The 16,890-nt window shown below is 41.6% G+C and overlaps 1 protein-coding gene across 9 annotated transcripts in view; it reads left to right on the forward strand.

Annotated features, from left to right (window-relative positions):
* Positions 1-16,890, forward strand: part of KCNMA1 (potassium calcium-activated channel subfamily M alpha 1) — a 767,391-nt gene that overhangs the window by 507,996 nt on the left and 242,505 nt on the right. For all 9 annotated transcript variants that reach the window (XM_017871448.1, XM_017871449.1, XM_017871438.1 and 6 more), the window contains exon 6: positions 9,332-9,407. In XM_017871448.1, the coding sequence (XP_017726937.1) occupies positions 9,332-9,407 (76 nt within the window). The remainder of the gene's footprint in view (positions 1-9,331; positions 9,408-16,890) is intronic.

Here is a 16,890-nt window from a genome sequence, read left to right on the forward strand (position 1 = left end):
GCATTTAATACCCCTCACCTACTAAACATCATAGCTGAGGCTACCCTATCTTGAAGATGCTCAGAACACTTACATTACCTACAGTTGGGCAAAATCATCTAACACAAAGCCTATTTTACAGTAAAGTGCTGAAAATGTAGTGTAATTTATTGAATACTGTACTGAAAGTGAAAAACAGAATGGTTGTGTGAGTACTTAAAGTACGGTTTCTGATGAATGGGTATCACTTTTGCACCACTGAAAAGTCAGAAAATCATAAGCTGAACCATTGTAAGTTGGGGGCCATTTCGATTTTATTTTTGTGCTTTGAGAGTCAGTTTCTGGTCCCCAGTTTATGTTTATTTTATAATATAAGTTAGTAGCTTTCTATCTCGTGTTGTATTATGGAACAGTTTAGAATTTTAATGAAATGTATGTACAATAATTTAATCATAAATTATGTACGGGTGCAGATTCTTTAAGGGAAGCTGTTAATATATATTTCAATTTATATCTCAATTGTTATCCTATAATGGATTTCTTTTCTGTGTATATCAAGTTTCAAAGTTTATCTTTTTCAGAAAGCCATCCCTCTCACTGAGGTTTTTCACAGATTTATTCGTATATCATTGTGGATAAATTTTTTTCTTTTTTTATTGTATCAGCCAGGACTTTATTTTATGTTGTTTGTCTTCTTGTTGCTATTGTTTGCTCCCATAAAATTCTACAGATTTTTAAAATTTTTTTCATATTTGTTGGTTTTCTGGTTATTTAGTCATAAACACTAAACTAAAAAAATCAACTTTCTCCTATTGTCAGGACTACTTTTCCCCCAAAATCTTAAGCTGAATGCTTTGTTTTATAAGTAATCTCTTATTGTATTATTGATTTAACTTCCAGTTAGCCAGTATGTTACTTAAAATTGATTTAAATAGACTGGTAGTGTGCTTAGTGGATAGATTACTGGTTTTAAATTACTCAAGTGATTATTCGGGTTAAGGGAAATTTGCTATTTGGAGAAAAAATAAAGCATTCTCCTTTTGTCATACTACTAGCTAAAATAAATAAATACATCAAGATGGATTCACAAGTTAGAGGTTACAAAAGAAAATAAAAGATACTCTAAAGCAGTGATTCCCAAACTTGGCTGTACACTGGACCCATCATCATCCATCATCTGGCTGTACATTAGAATCTTCTTGATTAGAAAAATAAAGCTTCGTCCTTCTGCCACACTGTTAACCAAAATAAATAAATAAATACATCAAAATGGATTAACAAGTTAAAGGTTAGAGAAAAGAAAATATATTCTGAACCACTGGTTCCCAAACTTGGCTGCACATTCGAATCAGAATTTATAAAAATTCTGATGCCCAGCTTGTATCCCAGACCTGCTGAATCTGGTGGGAGGCAGGCCCCAGTATTGCTTTAAAATCCTCAAGGGATTGCAATGGCAGAGAAATCTGGGGACCACTGCCCTGCAGCCTTGTTTTCCCAAAGTGTGGTCTTCTGACCAACAGCATTGACAACAGCTTAGAGCTTATTAGAAATGCAGAGTATCAGACCCATCGGAGACCCACTGAGTCAGAATCCGGATGTGTACAAATGCCAGGTGATTCATGTGCACAATGGATTTGAATCCCATGCCTCCAAAGCAAGCATAGCAAATTAGTGCCCATGGCCTATTTATATGAGTAACATTTTACTGGAATATGGTCATACCTATTTGTTTTCCTATTATTTACAGCAAAGTTGAGTTGTTGTGACAGAATCTAAAATATTTATTAATATTTACTGTATATTCATTTACAGAAAAAGTTTGCAATGCTGCTCATCCTGGATGGCTCATTGGAATCACTCCGGAGCCTTAAAACTCCTTCTGCCTGGCCGTACCCCAGGCCCATTAAATCAGAATGCGGGTAGGGGGTGCTGAGACCCAGGTGTCAACAATTCTGAAAGTTTCCCAGGTGATTTAAATGTACAGTTAAAGTTCAGAACCAGTGCCCTAAAAGTACAAAGAAAAAATATATAGATGCAGTAAATATATATACATATATCTGTATGATGGGGACGGCCTCTTTTTGGATATTAAAAAAGGGAACATGATGGAAAGAGGGAACTTGATGGAAAGATTGATATATTTTAGAATTCAGGGGGAAAGAAACCCACCTTAGGTAAAATTTGACAGTAAGAAAAACATTTTAAGCCAAATTGAGAAGAATGAAGAACTGTGGGAAATCCTATATGGTATACAAAATCTTCTTTATATAAGAACACAAGTATATTACTACAAATAAGATAAATACACCGGCAGACTGGCAAAGGCCATTCTAAAGCACTTTAGAGAAGAAAATAAAATGACTAATAATTATATGAAAAAATCATTAGTTTCATTTGTTAAGATAGAAAAGCAAAATAAAACAGCCATGAGCTCTTATTTGGGGTCTACCAAATTGGAATTATTTAAAAAAATTTTTTTTTAAGTTTTTAATTTTTTGAGATGGACTGTCACTCTGTTGCCTGGGGTAGAGTGCAGTGGTGAGATCTCGGCTCACTGCAACCTCCACCTCTGAGGTTCAAGCGATTCTGCTACCTCAGCCTCCTGAGTAGCTGGGAATACAGGCACGTACCACCACACCTGATTAATTTTTTGTATTTTTGGTAGAGACAGGGTTTTACCATGTTGGCCAGGCTAGTCTTGAACTCCTGACCTCAAGTGATCAGTCCACCTCAGCCTCCCAAAGTGCTGGGATTACAGGCATGAGCCATCATGACTGGCCTCAAATTGGGATTCTTGACCTACCTACCTTCCTTCCTTCCTTCCTTCCTTCCTTCCTTCCTTCCTTCCTTCCTTCATATTTTCTCTATCACAGTACTCAATACAGTGGGAATGCAGGCAAAAGAGCATTTGCATACTGAAGGGAATGCTAATTGTGAGGACAAGTTGGCAAGATGTATCACAAGTCTTGAAAGTGCTTGCTTGAGGCCAGGCGCCGTGGCTCACGCCTGTAATCCCAGCACTTTGGGATGCCGAGGTGGGTGGATCATGAGGTCAGGAGATCGAGATCATCCTGGCTAACACAGTGAAACCCCGTCTCTACTAAAAATACAAAAAAATTAGCCGGGCGTGATGACAGGCACCTGTAGTCCCAGCTACTCCGGAGGATGAGGCGGGAGAATGGCGTGAACCCAGGAGGCGGAGCTTGCAGTGAGCCGAGATCGCACCACTGCACTTCAGCCTGGGCGACAGAGTGAGACTCCGTCTCAAAAAAAAAAAAAAAAAAAGCAGGGGGGTGGGAAGTGCGTGCTTGAGTCCTAATGTCTGAATTGGAACTGACTGGCTGAAGTCTGTACAGGGCAGTGAATACAAGCTTGGGCTTTGTGGAGTTTGTCACATTTGGGGTGAAGCCTGGCTCTGTTGCTTTCAAACTGTGCTGATTACACTGTCTCGCTTGTTTCTCCTTAGCTATTTTCTTCTGTTGTATGTATTTTTTCAAAAAAAGATACAGTTAGAAGTTTTAGTGTAAGTAATTTAATATGCTAGATCATCAATAATAATAGATTGATGTCATTGTCAACATCATCATTTCACCAGTAATTTAAAGTAACAGTAACACTATATATACTCTGTGTGTGTGTGTGTGTGTGTGTGTGTGTGTGTGTGTGTGTGTGTGTGGTGTGTTTCTGGGCTTTCTAGTCCATTTTGATGACTTTTCTGTGGCGTGTGTACACTTCTATGCTATTGTAATTCTCCACCTTCATATGATGAAATCACCATTTACTGAGTGCCTCTAGTATGCCCACATGCACTCTTAGAATGCTTGGTCTTCCGCTATGCAGATCACCAGGATAGGATTTAATGCCCATGCCTGTGAGGGAATAAAGGTGGAGAACTCAGGCTGGGTGCAACTGCCTGGGAAGCCTTAGCCCATCCCACAGAGAGCAGTGCCACTAGATGGCCCTTCAGAGTTATCCCAAATCAAGGCAAGGCAGCCTATATCAGCCAGCCTTTGTGTGTGTGTTGGGGTGGCAGGGGGCACCACCACCGACAGGGGATGTAGCCCCAGGTGAGGCAGCTCCTTGTAGCAGAGGGCAATTCTCATGAAGGGACTAGCTGTGAGCCTTTAGCAGGTCACTCTTCAATAGCCCGGGACAAATAAGATCCCTGAAGAGGGGATCTGGGCTGTACCCTACAGCATCCGCTATGGCTCATGTCTTTTATTCATTTGATCATTAATATGATACCCTAGTATTTTATTTAGGATTAGTGTTATTAGTCATTAGTGTGATAAGCTTGCCATTAAAAAAAATGCATGGGGAACCTGTGTTCAGGTAATGCCAACTTTCTAAACCAATACAGATCATGGGAAAACATAGATAAGTCCATTTTTAAGACTTGATCATATAATAGTGAATAGATAGAGAAGTTTACTATTTTTTGAAAGTGTAAAAACCTCACTTGTAAAACTCTCTGAACCTGGAAGGTTTTGGGGAGGGCATGTAATTCCTGGCTTTTGGTACATAAACATTTTCTTCTTCGCAACTCTATTTATAGCCATTTTGTATTGCCTTAGAAAATCATTTATTTCAGATATTTTATAGGATAAAAATAATAAAAAGTATTGTAAAACAGAGGAGATGAATACTTGTCACCAAAGAGTTCCCCCTCTTACCTCTTTTTTCTTGATCTCCTCTCTTAGCCTGAAGTCGCTGTCTATAGTCTTTCTGGGTATAGCAAGAGTGGTCATTGGTTAAGGCTTTTCCCTGATGAGGCTACTTTCTACTTCCTAAGAGTGCAGCCCTGACCTCTCTCAGGGGACCCTGCAGGGCTTATGGCTTTTCACTTTAGTAGGTGACGTATAGTCTCAGAATTCTGAATGTGGATTATCTAACCTTTAACTCTGCCATCTAATTCTTTCTCAAAACTTTGATTCACTCATTCAGTTCAAACAAGGATTTATTGAACCTTCACCTTATGCCAGACAGTATGTTCGATGTTGGAAATATAGCCCTGAACAAAACAGACATCAGCTCCTCCCCTCATAGAGCTGATGCTACAGAGAGGGAGACAGAAAGTAACCACATAATGGAGATGCCAGTGCTTCATACTGAGCAGAAAAGTAAAGCAGGAAAGAGGATAGGGAGTTGTACGGGTGGTGTGGGAGGATTTACATGTTTTGGTCAGGTAGCCAGGGAAAGTCACGCTGATCAAAGGACACTGAGTAAGAACCTGAAGGAGGTGAGGGAGTGTGCCATGTGGGCATCTGGTGAACAGCTTTCCAGGCAGAGAGGCTGCATGTGCAGAGGCCCTGGGTCAATAGCATGCCTGTGTGTTCAAGGCTCACTGAAGACATCTGCCAGATCAGCGGACAGTAGTAGGAGTGGCAGTAGGAAGCCATCAGATCCAAAAGGAGATAGTGCTGGTGGTGGGGTGGTGTTGCTTTAAGCCGTTGAAGGACTTTGACTTTTACTCTGTGAAATGGGGGGCATTGAAGGCTTCTGAGTAGAGACCACAAGGGGTCCAGGGCAGAAAGCGGTTAGGAAGCTGATATGGTTTGGCTATGTCCCCACCCAAATCTCATATTGAATTGTAGTTCCCGTAATACCCACATGTTGTAGGAGGGACCCTGTGGAAGGTAATTGAATCATGGGGGCAGTTACCCCATGCTGCTGTTCCTGTGATAGTGAGTGAGTTCTCACAAGATCTGATGGTTTCATAAGGGGCTTTTCCCTTTTTGCTGGATACTTCTCCTTCCTGCCACCATGTGAAGTAGGATGTGTTTTCTTCCCCTTCTGCCATGACTGTAAGTTTCCTGAGGCTTCTCCAGCTGTGTGGAACTGTGAGTCAATTAAACCTCTTTCCTTTATAAATTACCCAGTCTTGGGTATGTCTTTATTAGCAGAGTAAGAAAATACAGAAGCTATTGTGAATGATTCCTGAAAGACCAACCATTTCTCCAGATAGTCTGGCTTGATCTGAGGATAAAATATAGACGGACTTTTTTAACCTATGGAGAACTTCACTGACTCATTTGCATTAATGAAACTCAGTGCCGTAAAAATGCCCAGTATGAGACAGTCAAATAAGCAAAGGCCACCCTTGTTCAGCCCACAGGGGTCTTGTTCCTGCATCACCCTGGATCCCTTTTGCAAGGAGACATTTCCCTCTGGTCTCCATGTTGGGAAAAATAAATGATTCTCCTGCAAGCCAGTTTGTTTTCTCTCTTATGTATATACTATTAATCTTATCCTGTCTCCCTGCTTGCTTTTGTTAAGAAGGTGCTCAGAGCTAGATCTGCAGTTTGTCTCTAGCAAGAGTATAGGACCCTGTGGGCTCTGCATTCATTTCTTTCCTCCCTTTTACTTTCATGCACCTTAATTAAAAGAAAAGCTTTTATTCTACTATATTTGCATGACTCACTCAAATGTGGCAAGCTGCCGATCACCCACGGATATACGATACAAACACCATCGTTTAAAGATAAAAAGAAGAAATCCAGTTTGAAGTTTAGGTTGTTTGTATTCTATTTTTAGTTTCATAAATAAAAGTATATCTATGCACACACAGAATTTTCAGGATTAAACCCTAAGCGGCTAATACATTGCTAGCGTGTATTTCTACAGGAGTGCCTCTTATCTATGGTTTTGCTTCCTGAAGTTTCAGTTATCCCCAGACAACTTTAGTCTGAAAATATTAAATAGAAAATTCCAGAAATAAACAATTCATAAGTTTTAAGTTGCATGCTGTCCCGCTTGGCCCCATCTGGGACAAGAATCCTCCCTTTGTCCGACGCATCCATGCCATCTGCACCCTCTGGCCGTTAGTCTCTCAGTGTCGTTCAGTGGGCAGACCCATGTCTTGCTGTAACCCATGTTACCTGTGTTCAAGTAACCCTTATTTTACTTAATAATGGCCCCAAAGCACAAGTATAGTGATGCTAGTACATATTGTCATAATTGTTCTGTTTTATTATTGTCATTATTAATCCCTTCCTGTGCCTAATTTATAAGTTAAACTTTACCATAGGTGTGTGTATACAATACATATAGGATTTGGCACTATCTGAGGTTTCAGGCATCCACTGGGAGGTCTTGGAATGTATCCCTTGATGAACATGGAAGAGTGTTGTTATCTTTGATAGTTTCAGTGCTAACTGCCAGTCGCCTTCTACTCCACGTTTCTAAATTTGTCTTTTTAGCTCAGCAATATGCGACAGTGATACTGGTATGAGATAACAGTGTAGGTTGGGCTGGAAGGTTAAGACCAGCAGTAGAGTCTGTTATAAATTTAATTTCCAGCCCTTGCCCCCTCCCATTCTAATTTAGCAAGTCTTGTGAACCTCTTTGGAAACTTTATGTGCACACTGAGCAAACAATGTATTTTTTGAGACCTTAGAATTTTAAATGTTTTTTTGTTACTTTTATTCTTGAACAACCACTTGACTGGGTATAAAAATCTTGGGTCGGTTTCTGTTTGTCTAAAAATTCTGAGAATTGCCCAGTTGCCATTTAACACTTATTGTTAAATATAATGATCTTAGTTACATTAACGGTAAATAACCCCATCAACACTGATGGTTTATTTTTATTTCTTGATTTTAATACTTGAAATGTAAAAATGAAAAGCCAGATGCTTCTCAGCATTGGTCTCTAAAAGCTGATCCTTCATTTCACCTTTTAGTCTTCATTTTTTCGTATCTCAAAAGTTCTTTTCTGTTATGTCCTGGCCTTTGCTTATGATCAATGTGCTATTTGGACTTCCCTTTGGAACACATTTTATCCGTGGTTGGAGCCCTGTGATCTCCACTGTTTCTATTTTGTGAAGTTTCATCTTTTTTTTCTCTCCCTTTCCCTTATTTTCTCTGCTTTCTGAGATGACTTCTTAGTTTTGTACTCCTCGCCATGGTCGGTTTTCAGCAGTGCAAAGTCAGCCTTTCATCAGCTCAGTTACGACTGTGCTTTTGGCCGTGAGCCTTTTTATTTCATCAATATCCCGTCTCATCTCTGCAATTATTTAATAAAAGTTATATAAGTATTATTTACCATAGAAGGAGAATGTTTTCAAAAAAATGTCTTCTGTTCATGATGGTTCTTTTCAGATGAGAAATTATTTTTTTTGAGCCAATCCTTTTCTCCCTCTTTCCTTGTACAGTCAGATTTTCCCCCACCCCATGAGCTTTAAGTTAATTTTCCCTTATTACCTAAGCAGCTCCACGGTGGGCGCTGTTAGCGTACTCCTTGTTCAAGTAGAAGGTAGTAAGGATTCCTTCCCACTGCTGTGCCCTAGACTGCCCTTTACTGGCTCACAGGTGTGGGAGAACAAAGCCCTACCCACGGGTGTGGAGTTGTCTGTCAGCTCCGTGCACTGGAAGGCTTCGTACTGCCTTTGGCACGTGGTGGTGCTTCATAAAATGCTTCTAGAAAGTCCACAAAAGAAAATCCCCTTGGGAGTGGGTGTGACATTCAATGTGTCTCAAAGCGGTGACAAGCCAGCATGTCGTAAGTAATTCCTTTGCATGATCGCCAGATTGTTATAGCCCAGGACTGACTCTGAATGTTTTGACTCATGAATTTCACCTGAGCAGAAATATAATTCACTCTTAGCTATTAAAACATAATAATTTGCATTTTAAAAATGTCCTTGATGTGTTTTTCTTCTCCATCTCTCTTCTGCCACCTAAACACTGATGCTTCTTTTCCATTCAAGAGAGGTCGTTGATTTAGAAAGGACAAACCATTTATCTTAATACTTAATAAAAGGGGAACTATATAAATTTTGAATCCAGAAGTTGTGGGATGTGATATCTTACCAATCTTTTTTTTTTTATTGGGAGGAAAATATAGAAGTTTGTACAAAACAGATAACACTGTGGGCTGTACTCTTCATTTTATCAGGGCTTAAGATAAAGATAAAAAATAAAATCCATCAAAAACATAAGGTTATCCAATTTATTCTCAATCTGCTCTTAGAGCAAGGGTTACCCTGAGCTATAACAATTCCTAGGAGTTTTCAGAGACAAAATCCTGCCAGACAACTAGGTAACTTAGAAACAGTGCTTTCAATCAGAGATCACCAAATGAAAAGTCTCATTAACCTGGCTTCTCCCCATGAGCCCTTCCTCTAAAGAGGTTCCAAACAGGCCACCTTTATAAAGAGAAAGTCCATTTACCAGTCGAGATTAAACCAGTCAAGAATCAGAATGAAGGAATATGTCCGAGGTACCAGCTGGTTTATCTTCTGCAAGAACTTCCCATGCCTTCGACCCTTGGGAACTGTAAATCAAATGGCAGACTGTGAACATTAAAACCATGCATTGAAAATAATGCATCTCTATTTCATTCTTTTTTCCAGGTTTGAGATTTTTAAGAGCTCTGAGACTGATACAGTTTTCAGAAATTTTGCAGTTTCTGAATATTCTTAAAACAAGGTAAGATGTTCTTTGTCATATTTTTTTCCTTCCAGTCCCCTATGCCAAGTTGCAAATATCAGGTGTGCTTGCTTTCATCACAATGACAGTTATTAATAGTTATATTATTCACAGAAAGAGTGATCTAACACGGAGAGGGAGAGAAAACCCAGAGTAGGGTTTGGGTTGCTCTCTTCTGCAGGGCCAGGGAATTATGTGGTGAAAAGAGAGCAACAGCTGTGCATGCAGGGAAGTGGGGACGATTGTAGGGACACATAGCTGATATCTGAGTGCCCAGTGGGGTTGCCCAGATAAGAGTCACGGTGTCACGGGGAGAGGCGCGCACTGAATGAGGGATAGATTTGCTCATTGATTGGGAAGTCCTCGCTGCCAGATTCTAAATCGCCCCTTTATTACATCACTAAATAAGAAATTGAACCCAGTCGTAAAGGCAATGGAAGCAATGCTGTGAGAGGCAATCACAAACCTCATACGGCAAACAGAAAATCATTTCATTTCAAAGCACATTTTAGATGTTCACTTTATATCCATATAGCCCTTGGGGCTTGCTCCGTGAATTGCCTTTTGGGGGAAAACCTACAAACCTCCTGCCGAATGCACCATGAATACTTCTGTTAACTGCGTTATGATCTGGAAAACACAACTGGACCAGGAGGAAAAGCCCCCAGAGGATCCCTTTCCTGATGACCTGCCGGCTTGCAGAGCTGGCCTGAAACCAGGGCTGTCTTGATGAATAAACTAATAAAAGAGCTTAGACGTGCTCTAATGGAGAATAAGTATAGGCCATAAATTTCTCTTCTAGGAAATTACACTCTAAGAAGCTCACTTCTAATGTTCCATTTCCTCTTTGGTTGCCCTTCACACATTTGATAAATGATTAAAAACAGGACACCTCCCTATTTAGTGATTTGTAATTAATATATCTGCAGTTTGGAGGGTTAGATTCAGCATCATTTTCCTGGTAACACAGGCTGGGACCCAGCTTCCTGAATGAACCTGACACGGCCAACAAATTCAACCTATGATTGGCTTTACTCCTTGGGTGTTGGTGGTTTTTTTCCCCTGCTTGTTTATTTTGTTTTGCTTTAATTCCAAATTGGTTTCCTCTCTCTGACTGCTCATCTATGTGACTGTGAGGTCAAATTCACTTTCTATTGGCCAAGTTCAAAAGAAAAAGAGAATCCAATGGCACCGAAGTCTTTAAAAGTATGTCCTCCTGCCTTTTACTGTTCATTATCCTGAGATAAGAATGTATCAGTCCTCTATTTATTAGCAATAGTGTAATATTATTCATATACAGTGAATATTATATTTCTTCATATTTTTGTGAGTGCCAATAACCTTGATTTCTGCCTTTTAATTATTCTTCTATGTGCTAGAATCATATTACTTTTGAAATGTAAATGATCAATGAAGCTAGCATCTCTTCAATATTTACCTATGTCAGATTCACTCCACTAGACTGTGTTTTAAAGGTGGAATGGGTGAGTACCCAGCACCGAGCATAGAGCCTTGTCCTTAAGAGACACTTATTTTTCTGGTAGGCATGGTGTTTTGTGACATTCTCTAACATCGGGTAGTGTCTGTCTCTCCCTGTTTCACAATCACATCATATGTTAAGGGGATTTTTATTCTCTGATGCCAGCATTTTGAGAAGTTTCCATTGCTCTGAGGAATACTGTCTACTCCCTGGACTGTTTTAGGACTTGAGAGAATGATGGACCATCTGAATGTTCTTTTCTGACCTTCTGCTAATACACTCACTTTTCTTTCCTTTGGATGCGGGAAGTGGCTATGGCATCCCTGGTGGTTAACTCACCTGCCTACTGCACAGTATGGTTGCTTCCTCCTTTCAGTGTAGAGGAGGAAAGCTGAAGCAGCCAGCCAGGGGACGAGGGAGAGAATGGCCCTAGGGAAGAGTCACGGGGTGGAAGGCCGGCTGTGCATCTGCCATCCGGGCCCCAAGACAGCCTTTCTCCAGTGTCCCACTTCCCACTATATGAAACTCTTGTTGTTAGAGGGTGTTTTTTGCCACAGAGCCACAACCTGGGTTTTCAGAGTTCCCTTCACTTACGGTCATAACCAGATGGTTGAGGTAATTCAGCAAGCCTGGAGTGAGCACCCATTGGTGTCAGCAGCAAGGTGGGTGCTAGGAGTCCTGCTGTCAGAGAACTTGCTGGGTAGGAGGTCAGGCCGCCTGATGGTGTGGTTAATGCTGATGTCAGTATGTCCATGGGTTGAGAGGGGAGTAACTAAGCTGGGCTTGGCATGAGTTGTGGGGCAGTCAAGGATCTCTTCAAGGAGAAGGTTACCTTTAGGTAAGCCTTGTAGAAAACTAAGTGTCATCCTCTTGGGGCTGGGCATGTGAGGGGTAGGGTGGGGGTTGACTTCTTATCAGGGAAGCTGCTAACAGCACACTGGTGTGAGAGCACGGCACTTGGGGAAACTCTGGGTAATTCTGCACTCCTGGACATTCAGAGTTCTGTGATGGAAAGAGGAGGATGAGGTTAAGAGGGTAGGAAAGGCCAGGTCGCCAGGCACAGAAGCACATATCATGTAATTGTAAGAAGTCTAGAAGCTCTAGGACAACTCTCTGAGGCCATTTTCTCTCCAGGTGCCGGCCCGGCTAATCTTGGCTCCTTCCTTTTGGGCATCCCCAAGTGTGGATCCCAAAGTTCTGTCCCAGAGAAAGTGCAGGCTTGGCTTTTGTAGGGCTTTGGACTTTCAGCAATTCTCCTATGACTCTTCCATACTCTGCTGCTTTCATAGTGGTCCTTCCAGGAGGGTGGGTTGGGGAACCCATGTAATCGTCTTTAGGGAGATTTTGTCTGGCTCTCTTTGGCGGTGAATTCCTGCCAATCTGTGGCATTAAGTAGGAATGGAGGCTTTGCAATGTGATTTGAAATAATGACTTGGAGTTGCTGTTTCATTTCCAGTACTTTGGCTGCCTCACTGGGCCAAGAGCTGAAAGAAACAAGGCAGAGAAACATAAGGTGGGCAGAAAGATTGATAAAGAATTAAGAAGGCAGCAGAAGGAAAATTAAAGTGCACGGGATGAAATGGGCAGATCACAGTTATGTGACCAGCATCAGGGCCCTTTCCCAAGCTGCAAGCCCACAGCGGGCCTAGAATACTCCACAGCCTGAAATGGGCCAATTAAAGGGGAGACAAGGAGACTCCCTCTCACTATCTGAGGTTTTGGCAGTTCCTCAGTTATTCTGCAAACTGGAGATCTAACATACAGGTGCTAGAACACTTATGCAACTGTCAGAGGAAAGTCAGCAGCTGTGTTTAAAGGCTGTAATTCCACATCTCACTGACGTGGTAAATATTGATGACTAAAACATGGATCACTCAGCAATTTTTTTCAAAATGGGAATTTCCTTATTGTTTCCTGTAATTTTTCTTTCTTCTCTCTTTTTTTTTTTGAGATAGACTTTTGCTCTGTTGCCCAGGCTGGGCGTGATCTCAGTTCACTGCAACCTCCGTCTCCCGGGTTCAAGCCATTCTCCTGCCTCAGCCTCCTGAGTAGCTGGGATTACAGGTGCCCACCACCACGCCTGGCTACTTTCTGTATTTTTAGTAGAGACAGGGTTTCACCATGTTGGCCAGGCTGGTCTTGAACTCCTGACCTCAGGTAATCCACCTGCCTAGGCCTCCCTAAGTGCTGGGATTACAGGTGTGAGCCACCGTACCCAGCCTGTTTCCTCTACTTTTTAAAATATGTTCATTGTAAACATTGCAATAACACACAAAATCATAAAGGATAAAGTAAGATTGCCTCCACATCACACTACTTTGAGATAACTATTGTATCTACTACGTCACCTTTGGTTTCCCACATAGCATTCCATGATATGCATGAGTCATCATACACCTAACCAATATGTTTTTGGGAGGTGTTTTTGAAACTAAAACATTACTACTCACATGACCTTAGAGATGGCTCCAAGGTAAAGTTTGTAAAGAAGAGTATTCTATATGGAGAGTGCAAGAGATGTGCAGGGAGAGGCCAAATCATGCAGGTTCTTAGATTCGTGGACTTTACATGAACAAAGGAGAGCTGTTGAAGGATTTTAATCAGGAGAGGAAATGTGGTTAGATTAACATTTTAGAAAGATCCACTATTCCAACAGTTGTATAGGGAATGGGGTTGAAGCATCAAAGACCTCATAGACCATAAGACCAATTAGGAGGCAGTAGTCCAGGGAAAAGTTATTAGGGCATGGCCTTAGGCAGTGAAAATTGGGGCAGAGAGAGGAGAAGGGATCTAGAGATAATTAAGGGATTGGATTGGCAGAATTTCGCTTTGATCCACTCATGTTATAGTTCAGACCATTTATGTTAGCGTGGTGCAGTCCAGTTAACTTTTCAGGGGGTGGGTATTTTATATCTGTCCAGCAAATAGAGCAGTAAAACAAAACAAGGCCAGCAGCACTTGGCAGTACCAGAAACAAAGAGAAAAATTAGAGACAAGCAGAACAGGGACAAATGTGTACTTTGTACAAAGTGCATGACATTTTCTGTGTTAACAGAAACATGTCTTGTTAAACATATAGAGAACAAAGAAGGCCCCAGAAACTCTGGATTTACAGCTGTAATCTCTGGAGCCAGACCTTCTCTTGCAGCATCCACAGTTTCTTGGAAGAGGTCTCTAATCTACGAGAATCATGTGCCTCTCCTATCATGTTTCACTGTGTCCATCGATGTGAATTAGAACTCATGGGATGGGGACTCAGGAATTGTATTGAAAAAATGAGAATGATTTACTTTAGATGGGTGAGGTTTTCATGATAAAATCATAATCTCCCTTAAAGCTTAGGAAGCGGGGTAGAATCCTAATGATTCAAATCATTCTAACCATTGCTAGCTTCATGTTTGGCCCAGATCCCTAGGCTTGACCAGGAAGGCTATGACTATCTCCACGCAGAGATGCACAACCTTTGCCATGCAGACACACAGCCCTGCTCCTGGCATGCCCCACTCTTTCTTCCCAAAGAGCCCTACTTAACCTGGCAAGGTTCACATTTCAGAGTATGGAGAATGCCCACCAGGGGTTAACCTTGCATCTTTTGCTCGTTGCTTTCAGATGCGTGGTGATAGTGTTTCATTTAGAAAGCAAATTCCTAAACCTAGGGATCTGTGATAATGCTGATGTCATAAAAATAATCAGATTTCAGAGCTAAACACGGACTGTTTTAGCAACAATGGTTAAATGTTCTGCATATGGCAAGAGCTCCCCAACGCACTACCAATATCACTGTAACCATCATTTAGAGTTTAATAATCACCATCTTTAGGTCATTTTCCAAAAGCACCAAGAGGCTTGGACTCTAAATAGGTTTAATATCTCAAGAGGACCCCACATGGTTGTTGGTGGGACACTGATGTGTTCAGATTCCAAGAATCCAGGAGTATGTAAGTGAAACCACTTGATATTTAACGATCCCCTGAGAAAATGGACAGCACACACCTCCCTAAGAGCCCTCCCTTTGCCACTGGCTATCTGTTCTTCATCTATTTCTTACCCTCCAATGCTGGAGCACCCCTTAGAGGACTTACAAGGTAGAGGACGGAGAGAATTCTGCTCAACACAACATCTAACACGTAATAAGGGCTCAATAAATATTGGCAGTTATTACAATCTGGTAACTCTAGAAATGATCAAGAGAGACAGAATGGACATTTTGGCTGTTTTCCCAAGTTTTCGAACAAGAGGAAAGTTGTTCCACACATCTCGAAAGATCAGTCTCACCCACAAAGTTGAAAGTATCTGTTTATTCTTTCCACGAACTGTCAGAATCAACTCTGGAAAACCTAAGACCGTGGATTCCTCTGTGCTGTTCCATAGAAGAAGAAAGATTGTTGTTATGAGCATTAAATGGCTTAGTACACATAAAGCACAGGTGATCCTAAAGCATTTAGGATGGTGGCACATGTGGTGAGCACTGGGAAAGAACTGTAAACAAGCTAGCTGATACTATTACTATGATCTTAAATGCCTAGAATTTAAATCATTGGTTCTCCAGAAGAGAGGTAAGAGAGGACAGTCATAACAGAGATGAATTGACCAAAACTAATGGATTGGGCAACACTGTAGGCTGCATTAAGCCACTACTGGGAAAATGCAAGAGCTAGAAAAGAGAGTTCTTTTCTGCAAGATGCAGCAAGGAACACAAGAGTCAAATAGCAACCTAAAACTTTACACAAGACATCTTAAGTCAGTAGGATCAATTACTGATGAATGGCTGGAGGTGAGAGCCAGGGAAAGTCACTTTGTCTTGCAGGTGGGTGGAACAACTTTAAGGAAGCAGTAGGGATTGAACTGGGCTTTGAAGAATGGGGAATACTTGGCTAGATGGGAAAGGCTTTCGAGTTGAGTAAATAGTGTAGACAATAGCTGTAGTAAATAGGTTTAACTGGGATGGCAGTTTCAAGAGCTTATGTGAAAGAGTGGTGGTGGGAGAGACTGGGACTTCACAAGGTATTGACAATGGAAGGAGAGAGTTTGAATGTCATCTTTTAGTCAACAAGAAGCCTTTGGACAGTGAAGTGACCTGCTGACAGCAGCGTTCAGGTATACCTCAGTGGGAGTGAACAGGATGCAGTTTAGGAAGAGAGCAGAGGCAGAGACCAGTGCACTCAGTGCAGAGTCACAGGGGCCTGCTATGCTCCAGGGACCCAGGGCTCCTGGAATCCAGACAGACAAGTCCCCAGCTCTCAGGGAGCTCCAAATATCATAAGGTCCAGTTGATCCACTCAATGAACACCAGTGGATGCTAAAGCTGTTAGGTATAAGGTTGTTGGGGAGCAGGATATTCCTGCAGTCTCGGGGCCTCACTGAAGGTGGCATATTCATTACAAAGGGAAATGGGCACCTCTCAGTGGAGACATTAGCATTTCCGCCTCAGCCACATGAATGGGCCTAGTCATTGGGTTGGGATATCCTGATGTGATGCCATCCCCGCAGAGATGCTTAACAGAGATACTCAAGCAGGGAGCTATGTAGGATGATCAAGTCTAGAGGTCTAATGTACAACATGAAGACTATTGTTAATGAAATTGTATGGTATTTGGGATTTTTGTTAAATATGTAGATTTTAACTACTCCTGTCACACACGAAAACGTAACTATGTGAGATGGTAGATAATAACATGTAAACCTCAAACATACACAATAACATTTATTTAAAAAATAAACTGGGCTGGGCACGGTGGATCACACCTCTAATCCCAGCACTTTGGGAGGCCGAGGTGGGCGGATCACCTGAGGTCAGGAGTTCGAGATCAGCCTGGCCAACGTGGTGAAACCCCGTCTCTACTAAAAATACAAAAATTAGCTGGGTGTGGTGGCGTGTGCCTGTAATCTCAGTTACTTGGGAGGCTGAGGCAGGAGAATTGCTTGAACCTGGGAGGCGAAGGTTGCAGTGAGCCGAGACCACACCATTGTACTCCAGCCTGGGTGACAGAGTGAGACTTCATC

This window comes from Rhinopithecus bieti, unplaced genomic scaffold (genome assembly GCF_001698545.2).
Source record: "Rhinopithecus bieti isolate Rb0 unplaced genomic scaffold, ASM169854v2 scaffold_4781, whole genome shotgun sequence".
Taxonomy (NCBI): Eukaryota; Metazoa; Chordata; class Mammalia; order Primates; family Cercopithecidae; genus Rhinopithecus; species Rhinopithecus bieti.